This window comes from Tamandua tetradactyla, chromosome 25 (assembly GCF_023851605.1).
Source record: "Tamandua tetradactyla isolate mTamTet1 chromosome 25, mTamTet1.pri, whole genome shotgun sequence".
NCBI lineage: Eukaryota > Metazoa > Chordata > Mammalia > Pilosa > Myrmecophagidae > Tamandua > Tamandua tetradactyla.
In genome coordinates this window covers 7,848,135-7,868,367 of record NC_135351.1, presented here as the reverse complement: position 1 = coordinate 7,868,367, position 20,233 = coordinate 7,848,135, and the positions used below count along the sequence as shown (strand labels likewise).

The following is a 20,233-nucleotide window of genomic DNA, read 5'->3' as shown; positions in this document are numbered from 1 at the left end:
CTCTCTCTAAACCCACCTCTGTAAGTGAAATTATTACCCACCCTCCCTCATGGGACATAATATCCAGGGGCAAAAATCTCCCTGGCAACGTGGGATATGACTCCCAGGGATGTCTGGCCTTGGCACTGTGGGATCGACAATGCCTTCCTGACCAAAATGGAGGAAAGAAGTATAACAAATAAGGTATCAGTGGCTGAGAGAGTTCAAATAGAGTCAAGAGGCTACTGTGGAGGCTACTCTTATGCAAGCTTCAGCTAGACATTGCTAGTTACCATGGTTTGCCAAACCCTAACCAAAACCATTCTAGCTAACCCTAAAGAACCTACCTAGAGCTTTATCTGAGATTCTATAAAGGTTCCATGTACTATGATTACTTTCCAGAAACCTACAACCTCCAGATGGGTTCCTAGGCCAGATAAGTTCTGAAACCCAGAGAGATTAGTCTCCCCAGAGCATCAACTAATTCCATTACCCCATCCCATATTACTGACAGCCCTTTCCAACATGAAAAAGTTAGATTGGTCATAGTTCAAATACCCCTAAAGATTGGGAGAAAGATCAAAGGAGAAGGTGGAGTTATAAAATAGAAAATAGGATTTAACAAAGGAATATTACTTCTGAATCATTATATTGATTTTTTTGTTTTTAAGTTTCCAGTGTCTTGGAGCAGCTAGAAGGAAAAACCTAAAATTGTAGAACTGTAACCCATATCAAACTCTGAAATCTGTTCTATAACTAATTGTTGTAGTATGCTTTGACATTTATTGCTTTTTTGTTTATATGTTTTTGTTTATTTATTAAGTTTTGCATGGGCAGGCACTGGGAATCGAACCCAGGTTTCCGCGGTGAGAACTCCGCCTGCTGAGCCACTGTGGCCCGCCCTATATGTTATTTTTCACAATCAAAACAAAAGAAATGAATTGTTTTTGCCAGTTGTAAAACAAACAAACAAAAAACACTTTGCAGAGTGCTTGGCAGCTAATAATTGCTCAATGGGTGATTTTTGACTTGGGTGTCATGGAAAATCAGACCATAATTTAAAATGCAATCACCACTTTATAATATTATAGCATAAATACTTAGGTTTGTATTCCTAAGGCAAATAGTATATGTTGTTCAATTACTAAATGCTAGGCACTGTGTTACATACTTTATACACCTTACCTCAATCCTTAAAATCTGATGGACAGCTGCCATAAACACTGCACAACAAGTAATACTATTCCTATTTTACAGATAAAGCAAATGTGGCTCAGACAGCTTACATAACCAATCTAAGTTTATATATTAGTAAGTGCTAAGATCAGAATTCAAAACCAGGTTAGTCTGAAAACAAAGCCCTATGCTGCCCTCCACTGGAGCAGATAATAAAAACTCCATCGACACAGCTCTCCATTCAAAGGAGGCTGACAGACCAGGATGGCGCCAGACTATGAGGCTCAGTGAGGTGAGTCTCTCTGTGCTTCCAACACAAAACAATGACAGATATCATAAAAAGAGAAAAGAAAAAAGTTACATTCTATGAAACACATAAATGAGAGAATCAAAACTTGAAAACTCCTAGAAGAAAACATAGGAAAATATCTTCAGGGCCTTATATTAAGCAATGGTTTCTTTTTTTTTTTTAACATGGGCAGGCACCGGGAATCAAACCCGGGTCTCTGGCATTGCAGGCAAGAATTCTGTGCCTACTGAGCCACCATGGCCTGCCCAATGGTTTCTTAAATGCTCTACGAAAAGCAAAGGCAACAAACAAAAATGTGGATAAATGGGACCACATCAAAATTAAAAGCTTTTGAGCATCAAAGGATTTCATCATGAAAGAAAAAAAGATAATGTATACAATGGGAAAAAGAATATTTGGAAACCATATATCTGATAAGGGCTTAATACCCAGAATATATAAGGAAATCCTACAACACAACAACAAAAAGAAAACCAACTCAACAAAAATGTTTTAATTAGAAGTAAAAGATTTGAATAGACATTCCTCCAAAGAAGATAAAGAAATGATCAATTGGCAGAAGATGCTCAATAACACTAGCCCTTAGGGAAATGCAAATCAAAGCCACAATGAGATACCATTTCTCAACCACTATAATGGCTGCAATTGTAAAAAAAAAAATGGAAAATAACAAATGTTGGAGAAGATGTGGAGAACTAAGAACTCTCACACTTTCTTGGTGGGAATGTGAGCAGGTAGAGCTGCTAAAGAAAGCAGTATGGCAGGCAGGTCCTCTGAAAGTTAACTATAGAATTATCATGTAAACTGGCAATCCCACTTCTAGGTATATACCCCCAAAACTCAAAAGCAAAAATTCAAACAGATATGCACACTCCGATGTGCACAACAATGCTCACACCAGCTTTAATCACAATTGCCAAAAGGTGGATGCAAACCAAGTGTCCATCAACAGATGAATGGCTAGATAAAATGTGGTATATACATACAAAGGAACATTATTCAGCTGTAAGAAAGAATGGAGTTCTGATACAAGTTACAAAATAGACACGCTGAGGACATCATGCTGAGCAAAATAAAGCTGACACAAAACGACAAATAATGTATGAGCTCACTAACATAAAATACATAGAGTATTTTATGAGTATTTATACTCACTAACATAGAGTAACTACAAATTTATTATAAATTAATCATTTATAAAGTCAGAAACTAGAATGTAGCCAGGTGCCAGGATGAGGTGGGAAATGGGAAGATAATACTTAATGAATCAGAGCTTCTGTTTGGAGTGATGGAAGAGTATTGGTAATGGATGTTGGTAGCACAACATTGTGACTATAATTCAAATATAAAATTCAGTGTAATACCACAATACACTGAATTATGTGTGTGAAAGTAGTTAAAATTATAAATTTTAGCTGTTACATTTAGAACCAGAAAAAAAATCTAAAAATAAAAGAAAACATAAGACTATACAACAAAAACAGTGAACTCTAATGCAATTAAACTTTCATTATTTGCAGATGACATGATCCCATACTTGAAAAATCCTGAGAAATCTATAACATGATTTGAGCTAATAAACAATTTCAGCAAAGTAGCAGGATACAAGATTAATGTTCAAAAATCTATACACAAGTAATGACCTAGTTGCAGAGACAATTAAGGAAAAAAACTCCAGCCCAAATAGCAACTAAAAGAAACAAGTATCTAGGAATAAGCTTAACCAGGAATGTTAAGGACCTGTACACAGAAATCTACAAAACACTACTAAAAGAAATCAAAGAAGATCTAAAAAGTGGAAAGACACAACCTACTCACAGATAGGAAGGTTGAATGTCGTTAAGACGTCAATCCTACCAAAATTGATCTACAGAATCAATGTAATTTCAACCAAAATTCCAACAACCAACTTTGAAGACTTGGAAAAGCTAGTTATCAAATTTATTGGGAAGGGAAAGAGACCTCAAATAGCTAAAAATATACTAAAAAAACAAGAGTGAAATGGGAGAACTAACACTTTCTGACCTTAAAGCTTATTATAAAGCCACAGTGATCAAAAGAGCTTGGTACTGGCACAAAGACAGATATACTATTATACCAGTGGATTGAATTGAGAGATAGATCCCAAAATCTATGGTCAATTGTTCTTCTACAAGGCCCCTAAATCCAATGACCTGGGACAGGACAGTCAATAAATGGGCATCGGAGAACTGCATATCAATAGCCAAAGGAATGAAAGAAAACCCCTTCTAACACCCTAAACAAAAAATAATTCAAATGGATCAAAGACCTAAACATAAGAGACAGTACCATAAAACTCCTAGAAGAAAATACGGGGAAACATCTTCAAGATTTAGTCATAGGAGGTAGTTTCTTAAACTTCACACATTTTATAAGCAGCAAAAGAAAAAATGGGAACTCCTCAAAATCAAAAGCTTCTGTCCCCCAAAGGACTTGGGAGACTGTCTCCCAGGAAATGGGAGAAAATATCTGGAAACCACATATTGGACAAACATTTGATATCCTGTGTATATAAAAAAATTATACAACTCAACAACAAAAGAACAAACAACCCAATTATAAAGTAGCCAAAGGATATGAATAGACATTTTTTCCAAAGAACAAATACAAATGGCTAAAAAGCACATGAAGAGAAGCTCATTTTCATTAGCTATAAGGGACATGCAAATCAAGACCACAATGAGATATCACCTCACACCTATAAAAATGGCTGCGAATAAACAAACAGAAAACTACAAACGTTGGAGAGGATGTGGAGAAACTGGAGCACTTACTTATTGCTGGAGGGAATGTATAATGTTACAGCTGCTGTGGAAGGCAGTTGGTGGTTCTTCAGAAACCTAAATATCAACTTGCCCTATGACCTGGCAATACCAATACTCGGTATATACCCAGAACTTAACTTAAGGCAGTGACATGAACAGACATTTTCACACTAATATTCATAGCATCACTATTCATAATTAACAAAAGTTGGAAACAATCCAAGTATCCATCAACAGAAGAGTGGATAAGCAAAATGTAGTGTGTGTGTGTATATATATATATATATATAAAGGAATACGATGCAGCAGTAAGACAAGATGAGGTCCTGAAGTATATGATAACATGAATGATCCTTGAGGAAATAATGCTGAGTGAAATAAGCCAGACACAAAAGGATAAATATGGCAAGATTTCATTATTATGACTCTGATAAAGGTAAACTCAAAGGCTTACAATGTAGAATATAGGGAACCTAGAGGTACAAAGAAGCTAGAGATGTGTTAATGGTTACCAGATGAGGTTGTACTTAAATGTAAGGGAATTGACAGAAGTGAAGGAAGTTCATTAGTGGAATTATAGGTAACACTGCCATATTGAAGGTGAATAGGTTTGAAAGGGATTGTATAGAGTCATATATCCCACCGATTACTCAATTATAAGTAAATTCTTGCACGAACAACTTAAAAGATTTGATCTTGTACAAAAACTCAACAATAACAGGGTATAGGAGAAAACTAATATTGCATGGTATGGCCTAAAGTTAACAGGAAGACATCAACAGTACTACAGCAATACCATGGGTAAATAATTGGGTGGAGGGATAAGTGATAAGGGGAAGTTCAGATTTGATATTTGGTGAGGATGTGCTTATTGCTTCTTTGTCTCTTAGAATGAATAAAAACTGTTTAAAATTGTGAGTGCTGACGTTGTACAACTAAGTGGGGACACGTAAAACATGGATTGCTTATTTTTGGACATTACTAATGATACCCAATAGACAGAGAGAGCCAAAGGGTACAATGACTGAGGGGCAGAATGGTGAACTGTGATGTATACATATGATGGAATATTGCACGGTTACAAAAAGGAATGAAGTTGTGAGACATGCAACAAAGTGAATGAACCTGGGGAACATTATGCTGTGCAAAATAAGCCAGAAACAAAAGAATAAATATGGTATGGTCTTTTTAGATAAACTTATAAGAAAATTTGAGCCTAGATGGTACGCTTTTATGACAGTTACACTTCATATGGAGTTGCAAGTGCATTTCTAGATTCTGAGATGCTGTGCCACATGTGCATAAGCTGGTATTTCCCTGGAACTCTAGGTACCTCTGTGACACCTGAGACTCAGAGCTGGAGTTCTGCAGTTCTGAAAGTCAGCTTTGCTAGATTCAACAACTTGATGAAGTAACTGAAAAAGAGGTCAGTTCAATTAGAGATAAAAATGAAGCTGATTTGGTTGGGACCAAGATAAATCATAGTGCAGAGCAAAGAGCAATAGTGTATATGCACTCTAGAGCTTCATCATATGAGATATGATGCGATATCTCATATGAGACTATGTGAGATAAAAGACAGAGAGGTTTATTATGTCTGGAACCCAAACCTTCTGTAACTCACAATTTAAATAAACCTGCCTGGATATCTCATTTAAACAACTCAAACACATGGAGCCCAGAATGGGAACAAGGCCTTTTAATTCTGTATAGCTTAATATCTCGATACATGCCAGACTATGGTGAGCTGATAAATAAAAAGTATTGGTAGAATCCTTTGAGGGACTAGAGAAAAAATAAGGCATTACTTAAACTTTCCCACCTGGGAAACCCCTGGTACTCTCTCAAACATTAGAGACTCCCGAGAAAATAGGCCAAGTCCTTGATTTTGAGGCTTGCCCTTACAAAATTTATTTTTGTAGCAGAGAAGCTAAGACTACCTATAATGAGGTCTAAGAGTTACTCTCAGGAAACTTTTTTGATGTTCAAATGTGGCCTCTCTGTAAGCCTAACTCTGCAAGGAAAACCATTAGCACCCCTGTAACATTCGGGGATGAAAGTCTCCCTGACAATGTGGGACATGACTCCTAGGGATGAGCCTGGCCATGGCACTGTGGGATCGACAGTGCCTTCTGGACCAAAAAGGGGAAAAGAAATGTAACAAAATAAGGTATCAGTGGCTAAGAGAGTTCAAACGGAGTAGAGAGGTTATTCTGGAGGCTACTCTTATACAAGCTTAAGCTAGATATTGTTAATTGCCATGCCATGGTTTGCCAACCCCCAAACAACATTATTGCTGTGAATCCAAAAAAACACCCAGGGCTTTACTGAGATTCTACAAAAGTTTCACACACTAAGTTTATGTTTCTGGAACCTAAAACCTTCAGGTGGTTCCTAGGCAGATAAATCCTGAAACCCACAAGTGTCAGTTTCTGCAAGAACATCAGCCGGTTCCATCTCCCTATCCCATATTGTCAAGACCCCTCTTCAACATGAAAAAATTAGAATGGGCATAGCTGAAATATCCCTAAAGATAGGGAGAAGGACCAAAGGAAAAGGAGGCATTCATACAGAGAAGTTAGGCTTAACAAATGAGTATGACTACTGAATCTTTATATTGATATTTTTTTTTAGTCTCCAGTGTCTTGGAGCAGCTAAAAGAGAAAAACATGAAATTTTGGAACTGCAACCCATACCAAACTTTGAAATTTATTCTATAATTACTTATTAAAATGTACTTTAAAATTTATTGCTTTTTTATAACATTTCACAATAAAAAATGTTAAAAAAAAATCTTAGTAATAGGGAAGAATCTGTGGGGGCCGGGGCACATGAGAACTCAGTACTTTCTGCGGGATTTTATCTAAAAACCTATAATTGTTCTAATAAAAAATTTTAATACGAAAGGCACAGTCTTATGTTCAAAGAGAAGAATACCTCTCACAGTGTGAGAGGATAAAGCATGGGTTTTTGGACTTAGAGACATACCCAGGTATAAGAAGCTTTATTTCTACAAGAAAAAAAGCACAACCTAAATGTCCATCAACAGGTAAAAAAATAGACATATTTTAGAATATCCATACAATACAATACTGCTCAGCTGTAAAAAGGACTGAATCATTGAGATATTCTGCAATACAGAAGACTCAAAATAATTATGCTGAGTCAAAGAAGCCAGACAAAATAAAAGTATATATTGCACGTTTCCACTTCAATAAACCTAGAGAAAATGCAAACTAATCTATAGTGACAGAAAGCAGATCTCTGGTTGCCTAGGCATGAAGTGATAGGGGGAACTGAATGGAAGAGATAGTAGGCAAGAGACAACAAAGCGGCATAAAGAACTTTTTGGGGTGCTGGATATAGTCATTATCTTGTTTGGTGATGGTTTCAGATGTGTACACATCTACCGAAATTTATCAGATTAAGCATGTTCAGCCTATTGGAAACCAATTAGAATTTAATAAAGCTGATTTTGAAAATTAAGCAAAGAGTTTCAGCATAACAAGTACCTTCCCCCATCTGTTGCACTTTATAATATAGAGGTCACTGTGACCTTGACAGAAACCATTAAAAGGAAGCCTAATCAACACAGGATGGGTTGAGGAGGAATTGGAAAGTGCCATTCATGAAGCATGGCTAAAAAGAAAAGAGTAGGCCAGAAGGTCAAACAATGGCATTTGTTTTATTTTGGAGATTATATAGACTAGAACATATTATCAGGGGATAATTGTAAAAACGAGGTCCTGGAGAAAATGATGGAATGGAAGTCAAGAGAAATAGGATGAGAAGCCCAAGTAAGTGCAAACTTCATGCCTAATCACTTACATTTTCCTCGTGAAGTAGATGAACGTCTCTTCTGACAGTGAATTGGAAATCTGAGACTGGTAGTGGTCTGGAATAACTGGGAAAGGGGTTTGTACAACAAGATGTCCAACGACAAGAACAAAAGCAGCCTTGAGTCAGACAGTTGGCAGACAGGAATCGCAGAAGCACCAATCTGAACAGCTATAGGAGGAAGAAGCCGGGAGAGTAGATTTGTGGGTCAATTCAAGGTAAAGTCTTTATCAAATGAGTAACAGTACAGAAGTTGAAGGGGTTGAGAAGAGAGGCGTTTCAGTAACAACTTTTGGGTTTATTATCTATCTCTTGCTAGAGATAGACGAGAGGCCAGAAAAGAAGTGACAGAAATGAACCAAGGATTTGGAGTTTCCCTCTCTCCAAAAATCGTAATGATTTCTAGGTTGTCCATACATCAACCACCTGAAAGATTTATTAACAGTAGTGGAAACAGTATGCAATAGGTGTGGTTCCAGGGACACTCATCCTTCTGATTGCAATATTCTTAAAATTTTAAGTGCTTTGTTCACTGCACCTCCACACACCAAATTTTATTTTAATTTACATAAAATCCCAAATAATTTCAATTTCTTATTTCCTTAGAGTTGGGAACCTATCTGCTGGCCCCTGTCAAATCATCATATGATTCTATGATCTTTTTAGGTTCTTTAGAAATATTTCAGTTGATACAATTATTGTTATCATAAGTTTTCTCCCTAGAGGCTTCCTTGGGCCAATTCTTTAGGCCAAAAATGTCAACTCTAATACACATATATATTTTTTCTTCACTCAGCAGGCAGCTAAGGAAAAGCTGGCTTTAGGTCCCACTCTAACCTCATGTCTGAGGTGATGTGCTATTTCCTCTTTAACTGAGCATGATGCTAGGCATTTTGCATCCCCATTTCATAGCTAATGACCCCAAGCCTCAGAGTGGTTCAACTCATTGGCCAGTGTTTATCAGAAAGTACAGCCCACTATGAACTGCATCCAAGCCTGAATGAACAAAGGAAACTCAAGACACAAAAGTTGGTGGTTTATTCAAAATTGTCTGAATGCAACTATTTCCTTGATGCCTTCCATCTCTAGGAGAAATCTGAGAAAGACAAGTCTTTCAACAGAATCACCAGAGCCTAACAGAATTGATTTAAAAATCTTTTTAAGCAAAGTGGCATGCACAAACATTAAAAATAAATAAATAAAAAACACTGACTCGATTTTAGGAACGAAGTAGAACTAAGAATTATAATCCTAGTTTTTGTTCTCAATCTCTTTCGCTTCATTTAGATTAAAAGGGATTCATGGCTAGAGAAAGACATGAAAAGATGTGGAAGACCTGGGGAAATTATAACCACTACCAGGTAATTTCCCTGCAGACAAAGTCATCACCTGCCAGAGAACAAGAGTTCTAGAAGGTTTCAGTTGGGTGGGATGATATACAGTTCCCAATGTCAGCTGGGTTCTCCTGAAGCAGACACTGAGATCGGCTTGGGAAGCAGATTATTTGGGGAATCAACACCTGTGGAAGGAAGAGGGTGGGAGCAGGTCAGAACAGAGGGAGAAATCAATGCAGGCCCAAGGAAGCCTTAGCCAACCTAATGAGACCTTGGGAGGTTTTACAACCCATCAGAGGGGCCCTATGGTGGGCCAAAATGTCAGGCTTTTATATTTCTTCCCCAATGAGTCTCTGGATGCAGACTGCTCTGGAAAGAGCATGTCCTTGGGCAAAGTGGAGACAATCCCTGAAGGCACCAACTGCTGGAGGCCATCTGCTTTGGCAGCCCCATCATCTGGGGATACTGGAAGGGGCCTCAGTGACCGACAATGCCCTTCCCGGCTCTTAAATAAAGGCCATGGAAAGACATGACTTGGCTAAGGTGAAGTGCCTAATCAACGGCAGATGATCACAATGCATCTGTACTTCCAACTGGTTAATCTTAACTATGTTATGAGGCCCACATGAGGCTTTTTTTAAAACTTTATTGTATAATATAACATATATTCAAAACAAAGAAAGAAACAAGCAATAGTTTTCAAAACTCTCTTCAACAAGCAGTTACAGAACAGATATCAGAGTTTGTCATGGTCTACCATACCATCAGTTAAGATTTTTCCTTCTATCTGCTCCAGAATATAGGAGGCTAGAAAGAATAAATATTTTTTTATCATCACAATTGACTTTCTTCTTTTTTTATGAAAAACAGCATATATACAAAAGAGCAATAAATTTCAAAGCACAGCAAAACAATTAGCTGTAGAAAAGATTTCAGAGTTTGATATGGCTTACGATTCCACAATTTTAGGTTTTTACTTCTAGCTGCTCTAAGATACTGTCGACTAAAAGAAATATCAATTTAATGATTTGACATTCATATTCGTTCTTAAACCCTACCTTCTTTGTATAACTGCACCATCACCTTTGATCTTTCTATCCCACTCTTTAGGGGTATTTGGGCTATGGCTACTCTAACTTTTCATGTTGAAAGGGGCTGTTAATAATACGGGGTAGTGTTCGTTCACTAGCTGCCAGAACGCAATATATCAGAAACAGAATGGCTTTTTAAAAGTGGAATTTAATAAGCTGTTAGTTTATAGTTCTAAGGCCAAGAAAATGTCCCAGTTAAAACAAGTCTATAGATATGCCCAATAAAAGGCATTCAGGGAAAGATACCTTGGTTCAAGAAGGCCAATGAAGTTCAGGGTTTCTTTCTCAAGTGAGAAGGCACATGACAAACACAGTAAGGGCTTCTCTCTCAGCTGGAAGGGCACATGATGAACTCAGTGTCACCTGCTAGTTTTATCTCCTGGCTTCCTGTTTCACAAAACTCCCTGGGAGGCGTTTTCCTTCTTCATTTCCAAAGGTCACTGGCTGGTAGACTCTCTGCTTCATGCTGTAGCATTCTCTGCTGTAGCATTCTCTGCTCTCTCTGAATCTCCTGGCTTTCCCTCTTGTCGTTCTCTTTTATAGAATTCCAGTAAACTAATCAAGACCCACCCAAATGGGTGGAGACATGTCTCCACCTAATTCAGCTTAACAACCACTCTTGATTGTCACATCGATCTAATTACAGTTTCAAATATACAGTGCTGAATAGGGATTAGAAGAAATGTCTGCCTTTACAAAATGGGATTGGGGTTAAAACATAGCTTTTCTAGGGTACATACATCCTTTCAAACCAGCACAGGTAGGGAGATGCAACTAGCCGATGTTCTGGGGAGGATGGGCCCCTAAGTTTTAGGATTTATGTGGTCCAGGGACCCATTTGGAGATTGTGAGTTTCTGGAAAGTTACCCTAGTGCATGGAACCTTTGTGGAATCCTATATATTGTCTTAGGTATTCTTTAGGATTGGCTGGAATGGTTTTGGTTGGGGGTTGGCAAGTTATGGTAAGTAGCAATGCCTAACTGCAGCTTACATAAGAGTGACCTCCAGAGTACCCTCTCAACTCTATTTCAATTCTCTCAACCTGATTCTTTATTAGTTATACTTCCTTTCCCCCTTTGGTCAGGATGGAATTGTTGATCCCACAGTGCCATGATAAGACTCATCCCTGGGAGTCATCTCCCACACCGTCAAAGAGACTTTCACCTTGGATGTCATGTCCCACGTATTGGGAAGGGCAACATTTCACTTACAGAGTTGGGCTTAGAGAGAGTAAAGACACATCTGAGCAACAAAAGAGGTCCTCCAGAAGTAACAGTTAGGCATCGCTTTAGGTAGGCTAAGCTTCTCTGATACCTACATAAGATTCACAAGAGTAAGCCTCAAGATCAAGGGCTTGGCCTATTGATTTGGGTGTCCCTAATGTTTGACACAGTATCAGGGGATTTCCTGATGGTAAAGTTTAATAGTTCCACATTTTTACTCCCATCCTTCGAGGGACTTTCCCAATATTTTTTGATTATCTGCTTAATATATTCTAGGATGTATCCAGGCATTACATTAAGCTATGCAGGATTAAAGGCTCTCATTCTTATTCTGGATTTTTTGTGTTTCAATTGTCCAAACAAGCTACACAAAATAGGTTGAGTTAGAATATGTGCTACAGAAAGTTTAGGCTCCAGACAAAATAAAACTTTCTTCCTTTGGTCTCAAAGAGTAGGTACAGTCCTAAACAATAGAAGTCTTCCATACCCCCACATGAGGTTTTAAAAAGGGAAATTCCAGTGTTTATCAAAGAGACTGTGCCAAAGAAGGGCTATAAAGCCTAAGGGATAAACAGAGAAATTAAATTTGAAATGTTAGGAATCCCTAAATCCTCATCTTAGTTGCTCTGCAAGAAATGACCAGCCAAACATGGTACAAAATATACAGAAAGCAATTTAGAAATGTTAAAAATGACAAGGAACTCCACAAACATAAAGGAAGTCTAAAAGGTTATTTTATTTCTTTTAATTCTTAAATGGTAACTTCTATTACAATAGCCTTAGGATGTTAGTACAATTGAAATGTGAACAGAAATAATAAACTACATTTGAGGTTGGAGGGGAGGACTAAAATCAAAGCAGCTACAATAATGAAAAGTTGCCACAAGGAAATCACATGTTCTAATTTCTGATCTTGTTTATCATGAACAAAGGAATCTAATAGTAAGGGGGAAAAATCCAAAGCTTAGACAATAAAATATCTATCTCTCTCTCTCTCTCTCTCTATATATATATATATATATAGAGAGAGAGAGAGAGAGAAAGTTAGAGTTGTTGAGTATCTCACGCCCGACAAAACAGTTTTCATTCATTAACTAATTTTTTAATATTTTTTATTATTTTTTTGGCATAGGTAGGCTCCAGGAATCGAACCCAGGTCTGCAGCATGGCAGGCTTGAGAACTCTGCCCCTGAGCCAGCATTGCCCACCTACATTAACTTAATTTTTAAAAGTATGAATTTGAAGTTTTAATTACAGTGATCTTCTGTATTCAAAATGTAATCGGATATGATGTACCAAATAAGGGCTTTCCCAAAGTTAGCTCTGGGGAGTGGGAGAAGGGGGAGCAAGTGAGGCAAGAAGGTAAAAGGAAAGAGTCAGAAGAGCATCTGAGGAAAACCCCGTTGTTGGTTGTTTTATAACACTATGGCTTTGTTAGGCTTCACAGTCTCAAAAATATTATTAAAACCATTTCGTCTATCCTTTCGAAAGAGCCAACCTCTAAGATGGGCTCTGAAGTCAGTGTGCTAGAGCTCAAGTGGTGCCCCAAATCCTTACCAGCTGTGCCATGTTCAACATGTTATTGTAGTTCTCTATGACTCAGTCCCCTGTCTGAGAAATGAAGACTATAATGAGTTCTACATCATAGATGCAGAACAAAAGAAATCATCTTTGCAAAAGTGCTTAGCATAGGCTCTGACACTGTTCACAATTATCTGTTATTTTCATTATCATTATTCTTATTGCTGCTATTAATCTACGTGATATCCAGGTTGTCTGCTGTTTGTACCTAGACGGGCTTACCAAGATATTTTTCAGAAGCTAAAAAAAAACAAAAAACAAAAATACAATAAAACTTTACTTAATAAAAACAACAAAACAACCAATAATGCCTCTGAAATGTGCCTGGAATAGGAACAAGGCTCTTCTGTTCAGAGCTCAGAAGAAATGGCCCAGAATCTTGAGGGAGTCATTAATATTCAGCGTGACTGCTAGGAAAGCACCCCGCACCTGTCTTTTCTATAATCCATAACCTCTCACCCTTGCAGTTCGTAAAACAGGCCTGGGTCTGGGTTGCTTTCCCACCCCACTTAGCATCTCCGCTGTAAAGCATCACAGCAGATGTTGCAAATATGGCAAACACAGCTGAGGACAAGCTCACACACCTCTGCCAGTGATGACTCCCTCAGCAATAAACACAACAAAGATGCACTGGGAGTGAGACAAAGATGTAAGGCTAATGCATCTTTAAGGATTTTCAGTTTAGCTACTGTGTGAACTGAGTTAAAAAATGCTCTGATGGCTCGAAGGAAAGAAAAAACAAAAGGCTTTTTTTTTTTCACGGCTATACTTTAGTGCATATGAACACCAAGTATTCTCCAAGCAGATGAGTTTTCGAATTTAATTCCATTCAACCATTCTGCCGACTCTGCCTCACAAAGAAAAGGTACATTTGAGGATTTATAAAAGCGTAACGCTGATCTATATCAGAATCTGAAGCTTCAAAGTCTCAGCCTGTAGCACTTTTAAAATAATAAAGCAAAGGTATTCCTGAAATAGGGAAGCTACAACTTCATTGTCATTTCAAAAGTTAAGATTCTTAATTCTTGGCTACAAGCATGTCAAGACAGATATTTCATTTAGAAAAGTCATATACTGCAGAAATACTTTTATTAGGATAGCTTCTGCATAGAAACTTTTAGCTCAATGCACAGCTAGCCACACATAGACAAATATTAAAAATGGTAACACATGAGGGCAGGCAACTGTGGCTCAGTGGCAGAATTCTCATCTCCCAAATGAGAGACCCGGGTTAGATTCCTGGAGCGGGCTCATGCCCCAGATACAGTAATAATAATAACACATGAGAAAATTTAGGATTGTGGTCAGAGAAATGTATATCCTCAAGGCCCCAGGGAAAGTTATTTTTTTGTTGTCGTTTTTTAACCATGGGCAGGCACCAGGAATCGAACCCAGGTCGCCAGCACGGCAAGTGAGAATTCCACCACTGAGCCACCGTCGCACCCCAGGGAAAGTTTTTATAATCACGATTTTTACTTTTTAAAATACTTGCTGGTGCACAATGAAGATTTTAAAGCCATCCTCTACCCCAAAATAACTACTGGATGATCATTTAATGGAAAACTACATCTCATTTCACTAGACACAATAGAGATAAATCAACCATGACTACTGCTCTTTGATGATATATTAGTATTTCCTCATCCCCACCCCCATTTCTATTCTGTGATTTAATTTTCCTTGCCTTCTTCATTTCATCATTTTTCTCATATTTATAATTTAATATTTCCTACTTACAAGGCACCCAACATGTATGTTACCTCATTCTCACAAGAAATAGGCATTATCACAACTTTCAAAAGTTAGAGAACTGATACCTAAAACACTTACTGACATGATAAAGATTTCAGAATATATGGATGAAAGAGAACTTAAATTTAGTTTTTCTGACTCTACCCGATCACCTTCCAGTGGTCATCAGATTCTTTAGTCAGTTATTTTCTTCCCCTTGTACTCTTCTTTTCTTCGTTCCTTAAAGCTGTACCCTTTTATGCTTGCTCTCAATGACAAGCATCTGTGTCTCTCCTTCTTCTTCTGTTGATTTTCGTTCCTTACTTTAGTCCCCACCAGGCCCTACTCCTGGCTACTTCTTTTTTTCTTTCCCGGTTATTTCTTGCTTATTCCTTGGGTGTCAGCTTGGCCGTCTACCTCCTCCTCACAGAGGAGCCTCTCCTATGAGCCCCCAGGACATGTGTTTCCTGTGAAAGCATTCACAACACATGGCAACCTGAAGACAGGGCACACATCTACCTTATTCCATGTTGTGATGCCTGCAAACTGGTGTAAATGCAGGGGTGCTTACAGTTCAGGAAATTAAAAATCTAAAGAGTTCAGATGAACCAATGAGAAAGGATCAGTCAGAACCCTAGTCAGAATCATTCAGTTATATAACTATGGTGTTTCTAAATCTCACAGACAGCAAATCGTTTGATACAGAAATACGGAGGAAGACAGAAATAAAGAGAGTGCTAACAAGTATTTTCTCCCTAGTTTGATGAGGGGAAAATTCAGACCATCCAGAATCTCCCTGTGGAGCTGCCCAAGGCAGAACGCTATCTCCTGCAGATGTTAGAATCTCTTTCTTTCTACCCTGCCTCGAAATGGGCCTGAATACGATCCAACTTCCTGCAACTCAGTGTGAAGCAGGTAAAAATACCACAAATCGTTTTCTTTTATCAGAAAAGTAGGGAAAAGCTGGCTCTAATAGAATTTTCACACCAGACATCTCCACTCTGAAACCTGTTTCACCATTACACTACACCATTTTAACATGAAACATTTCAAACTTAGGAATAGGAATGGGGAATAACAAACACCAGTGTACTCTCTATTCGGGTTTAGTGACTCATAACATTTTACATATTTGATTCAGTTTGCTAAGGCTGCCAGAATCCAATATACCAGAAATGGGTTGGCTTTTTCCATGGGGATTTATTAGGTTTCAAATTTACAGTTCTAAGACCATGAAAATGTCCAAATTAAGGCATCAAGAGGAAGATACCTTCTCTGAGGAAAGGCTGCTGGCATCTGGGATTCCCCTGTTATGTGGAAAGACAGCATGGCGACATCTACTGGATCGTCACTCCTGGGTTCTGGATTCAATGCTGTCTCCAAATGTCTCCAGGTGATTTCTCTCCCTTATTCTCATACAGGACCCCCCAAAAAGAGCAAGGCCCACTTGAATGGGCTGGGGCACATCTCAATTGAACCAGAAGGACCTACCCGAGACAGATCTGCCCCACAGAGGATGGATTAAAAGAACATGGCCTTTTGTGGGGTACACAACAGCTCCAAATGAGCACAATATTTAACTTGCATTTTTCTTCTATCAAACATTATAAACATATTTGAAGAATTATTTCTACCACCTCCTTGATAACATTCCCCAAATCCTAGGAAAAGGCACTATCCTGATGTCAACATGTATTCTTCACATACATGGTTTTATGCACCATTTAAAAATCTCTCTCTCTCTATATATATATATACATATATATTTATAAATTACAAGTAGATAAGGGAAATATTGAGGTGCTAAAAACTAGTGAAATAAATGAGTAAAAAAATCCCACTTGGGGAGTGTTAACTGAAACCCCTACAAAAAGGCCAGAATTCTTCTTTTTCTCCATATCTTTCTCAACACTTAAAAATGTTAGACTTTCATTATTCCCATATGAAGGATGGCAAATGATAGATGATGGGGGTTTCCATTTGCAATTCTCTGTTTACTAATTGGGGGAGGGGCATCTTTTCATATATTCATCAGTCATTCTAGATTTGTTATTAGTCAACTTTATGTTCACCAATTTCTCTCTGGCTGAAGAAGCAGTGGGTCTCTTCTCCCTTAAAAGCCTCCGGCTGATTGGATTATCTTGTTGTGGGAGACATGCCTTAGTTAATCACACATGCAATCAACTGACTGATGATTTAATCAACCAACCATGAAATAGACTTGCAGCAACAGTCAAGGCAGTGCTTGCTTGACCAGACAAGTGGACATAATCATTTGGCCAAGTGGACACCAGAACCTAACAATCACAGATATGTTCTTTATCTTGAGTCTTAGTGGTGTCATGAGTATAAATGGATGCAAAAACTTATAAAATTGTGCAAATATGCTCAGTAGTATACTGAATATGTACTTATCAAATTATATACTTTAAAATATGTATAGTTTATTGTATATCAACTATACTTTAATCAAGATTTTTTTTTTTTTAAAGACTAACAAGAATAAGAGAGAGCAAAGGAGCATCCCAACCATGCTAGGCTTCTATCTTGAAAGTATCTGTGGAATGCTAGGCAACAATTAAGGAAAGTCTCCAAGCTTTCTCATCACATCTCTCTCAAAAGAAATAAAATATTCTCTTAGGTAGGGTAGAAATAATTGCAGAGGGGAGATAGGGCATTACCAATAAAATTTTTTCCTACAGAAATAATAAAAGGGAAATAACTAAAGTGAAAGTCCAGGTCTTAGCAATATTGCTTTTCCTACAGGAAATTTACTGTTAATATTCTTGCTGTTGATAATACTAATCAGTGTGTCAATATGTAAAATTTTACACTGGGCCCACTCAGATGATTAACAATCTTGCCCCATTGGCCAAGCCCAATCTAATGATGATACAGCAATCCAATAATACTAATTAGCCTCAAACCTTCTCTCAATTAATGACAGGGATCTAACCTATTATCATTGTTAACAAGGGTTATACTACTGTTTTTCTTTCTATAGCTAATTCCATTTCATACTTAATGGATCAAATGCAATAAACCAGGAAATCCACAACTCTGCCCATACCAAGGACTTCTGAAGTATTAAGCTTAGACTAAAAAACCTAGACACAACCAGCCTCAATATTTTCAGCTACAAGGCAACTTGAACGTTTAAGCTCCCGAAGACAAAGGGATATGAATACCTACCATCTCCAAAAAGATGTGTCACAAGCCTGGTAAGTGTCTGTTTCAGGTCAAACTCTACTAGCTTGACAGCCTCCATTGTATGTGTCTCTTGTTTGTGGGCAGAACGGGAATTCTGTTCAAAAAGCTGCAGGCTTTCTCCATCCCTTATGCCAGCAAATAACTGTAAACCAAGAGGAATAATACAAATAAATAAAATAGCATCATGTCCCAAAACTGCTAGGAGTGGATAGTAATTTATAGTTATAGTTTCCTCAAATGGGTGGATTTGCATTTAGCGGAGGAGCAAAAAACAGTAGCACAACTTTTCTTATACAAAAATAAAAGCAATTTCTTACTTTTGAAAATTATACTATGGTTATGGTAATCTAAGATGTTAACATTAAGGAAAGGTGTGAAGGATATTCGGGAACTCTGTGTCATTTTTGTAACTTTTCTGAAAATGCAAAATGAATTCAAATTTCAAAAAAAGCATTAATTTGGGTAAACGTGAGGACTGAATGGGTTATAAGAGAAAACATGAGATGACAAATGTTGAAGCTAGGTGATCAGTATAGGAAGTCTATTATATGATTTTCTCTGATATTTTCAATAATCACCCTTTAATCTAATTAAGAAAGAAAGCCATCTGAGGAAGAATTATGCTCAGTGAAACTTCGATATAGTGTCAAAGTACTAGAAAAGTATCTTAATAGAGAAGAGCTAGAACTATACTAATATCAGATAAAACAGATTTTAACTCAAAAACTCTTATAAAAGACAAAGAAGGATACTATATGCTGCTGAGGGGGTCAATTTAACAAGAAACTATGACAACTATAAATATATATATATACATATACACACTTAACAGGAGAGCCCAAAAGCATATGAAGCAAATACTGGGAAATTTAAATAAAGAAAAGACATTCTCTATTAACAGAAGACTTCAATATGTCACTTTCAAAAATGGATAGGACATCCAGACAGAAGACCAATAAGGAAATAGAAGTCTTGAATGATATTATAAACTAACTAGACCCTCAACCAACAACCACAGAACATACATTCTTCCCCAGTGCACATGGGTCATTCTCCAGGATAGACTATACATTAGAGCACATTAGAGCACAAAACAAGCCTCAATAAATTTTAAAATATTCAAATCATACGATGTATCCTTTTCAACCACAATGGAATGAAGCTAGGACCAGATGGCTTACCAGGTTAGTGAGCACAGGTCACAAGGCACCAGGGTGGGTGGGAAATGGGGAGTCAGTGCTGAATTGGTACAGAGTTTCTGTTTGGGGTGATGGAAGAGTTTTGATAATGGTTGGTGGTAACTGTGGCATAATATTGTGAATGTAAGTAACACCACCAAATAGTATATACGAAAGTGGTTAAAAATGGCAAGTTTTAGGTTGCACATATGCTACCAGAATAAAAATTTCAAATACCCATAAAGACATACAAAGAGCGAACCCTAATATAAAACACAGACTACAGTTAATAGTATAATTACAAAAATATTGTTTCATCAATTATAACGAAGTACCACAATAGTGCAAAATATTAAAAATAGGGAAAACTGGGAGGAGGGAAGTATGTGGAAACTCTGTACTTACTACATTTCTCTATAAACCTGTAACCTCTCTTAAAGTGGCAGGGTACAAGATCCGGACACAAAAATCAGTGCTGTTTCTATATATCAACAAAGAAAAGTCTGAAAAAGAAATTTTTAAAAATTCCATTTATGAAAGTATCTAAAATAATAAAGTATCTTGGAATAAAATTAACCACAGATGTAAAGGATTTGTGTGCAGAAAATTACAAATCATTATTGAAAGAAATTAAGATAAAAATAAATGGGGCAGATAACAGTGGCTCAGTGGCAGAGTTCTGCTGTACTGGAGACCCAAGTCCGATTCCCAGAGCATACCCATGCAAAAAAGAAAAAGGAAAAACAAATGAAAAAGATATTCCACGCTCATGGATTAGAAGAATTAATATCGAGATG

At 37.4% G+C, this 20,233-nt stretch overlaps 1 protein-coding gene across 6 annotated transcripts in view; it reads right to left on the bottom strand.

Annotated features, from left to right (window-relative positions):
• The window catches only part of FARS2 (phenylalanyl-tRNA synthetase 2, mitochondrial), a 611,740-nt gene that overhangs the window by 396,445 nt on the left and 195,062 nt on the right, over positions 1-20,233 (bottom strand). For all 6 annotated transcript variants that reach the window (XM_077143769.1, XM_077143770.1, XM_077143768.1 and 3 more), the window contains exon 3: positions 18,241-18,400. In XM_077143769.1, the coding sequence (XP_076999884.1) occupies positions 18,241-18,400 (160 nt within the window). The remainder of the gene's footprint in view (positions 1-18,240; positions 18,401-20,233) is intronic.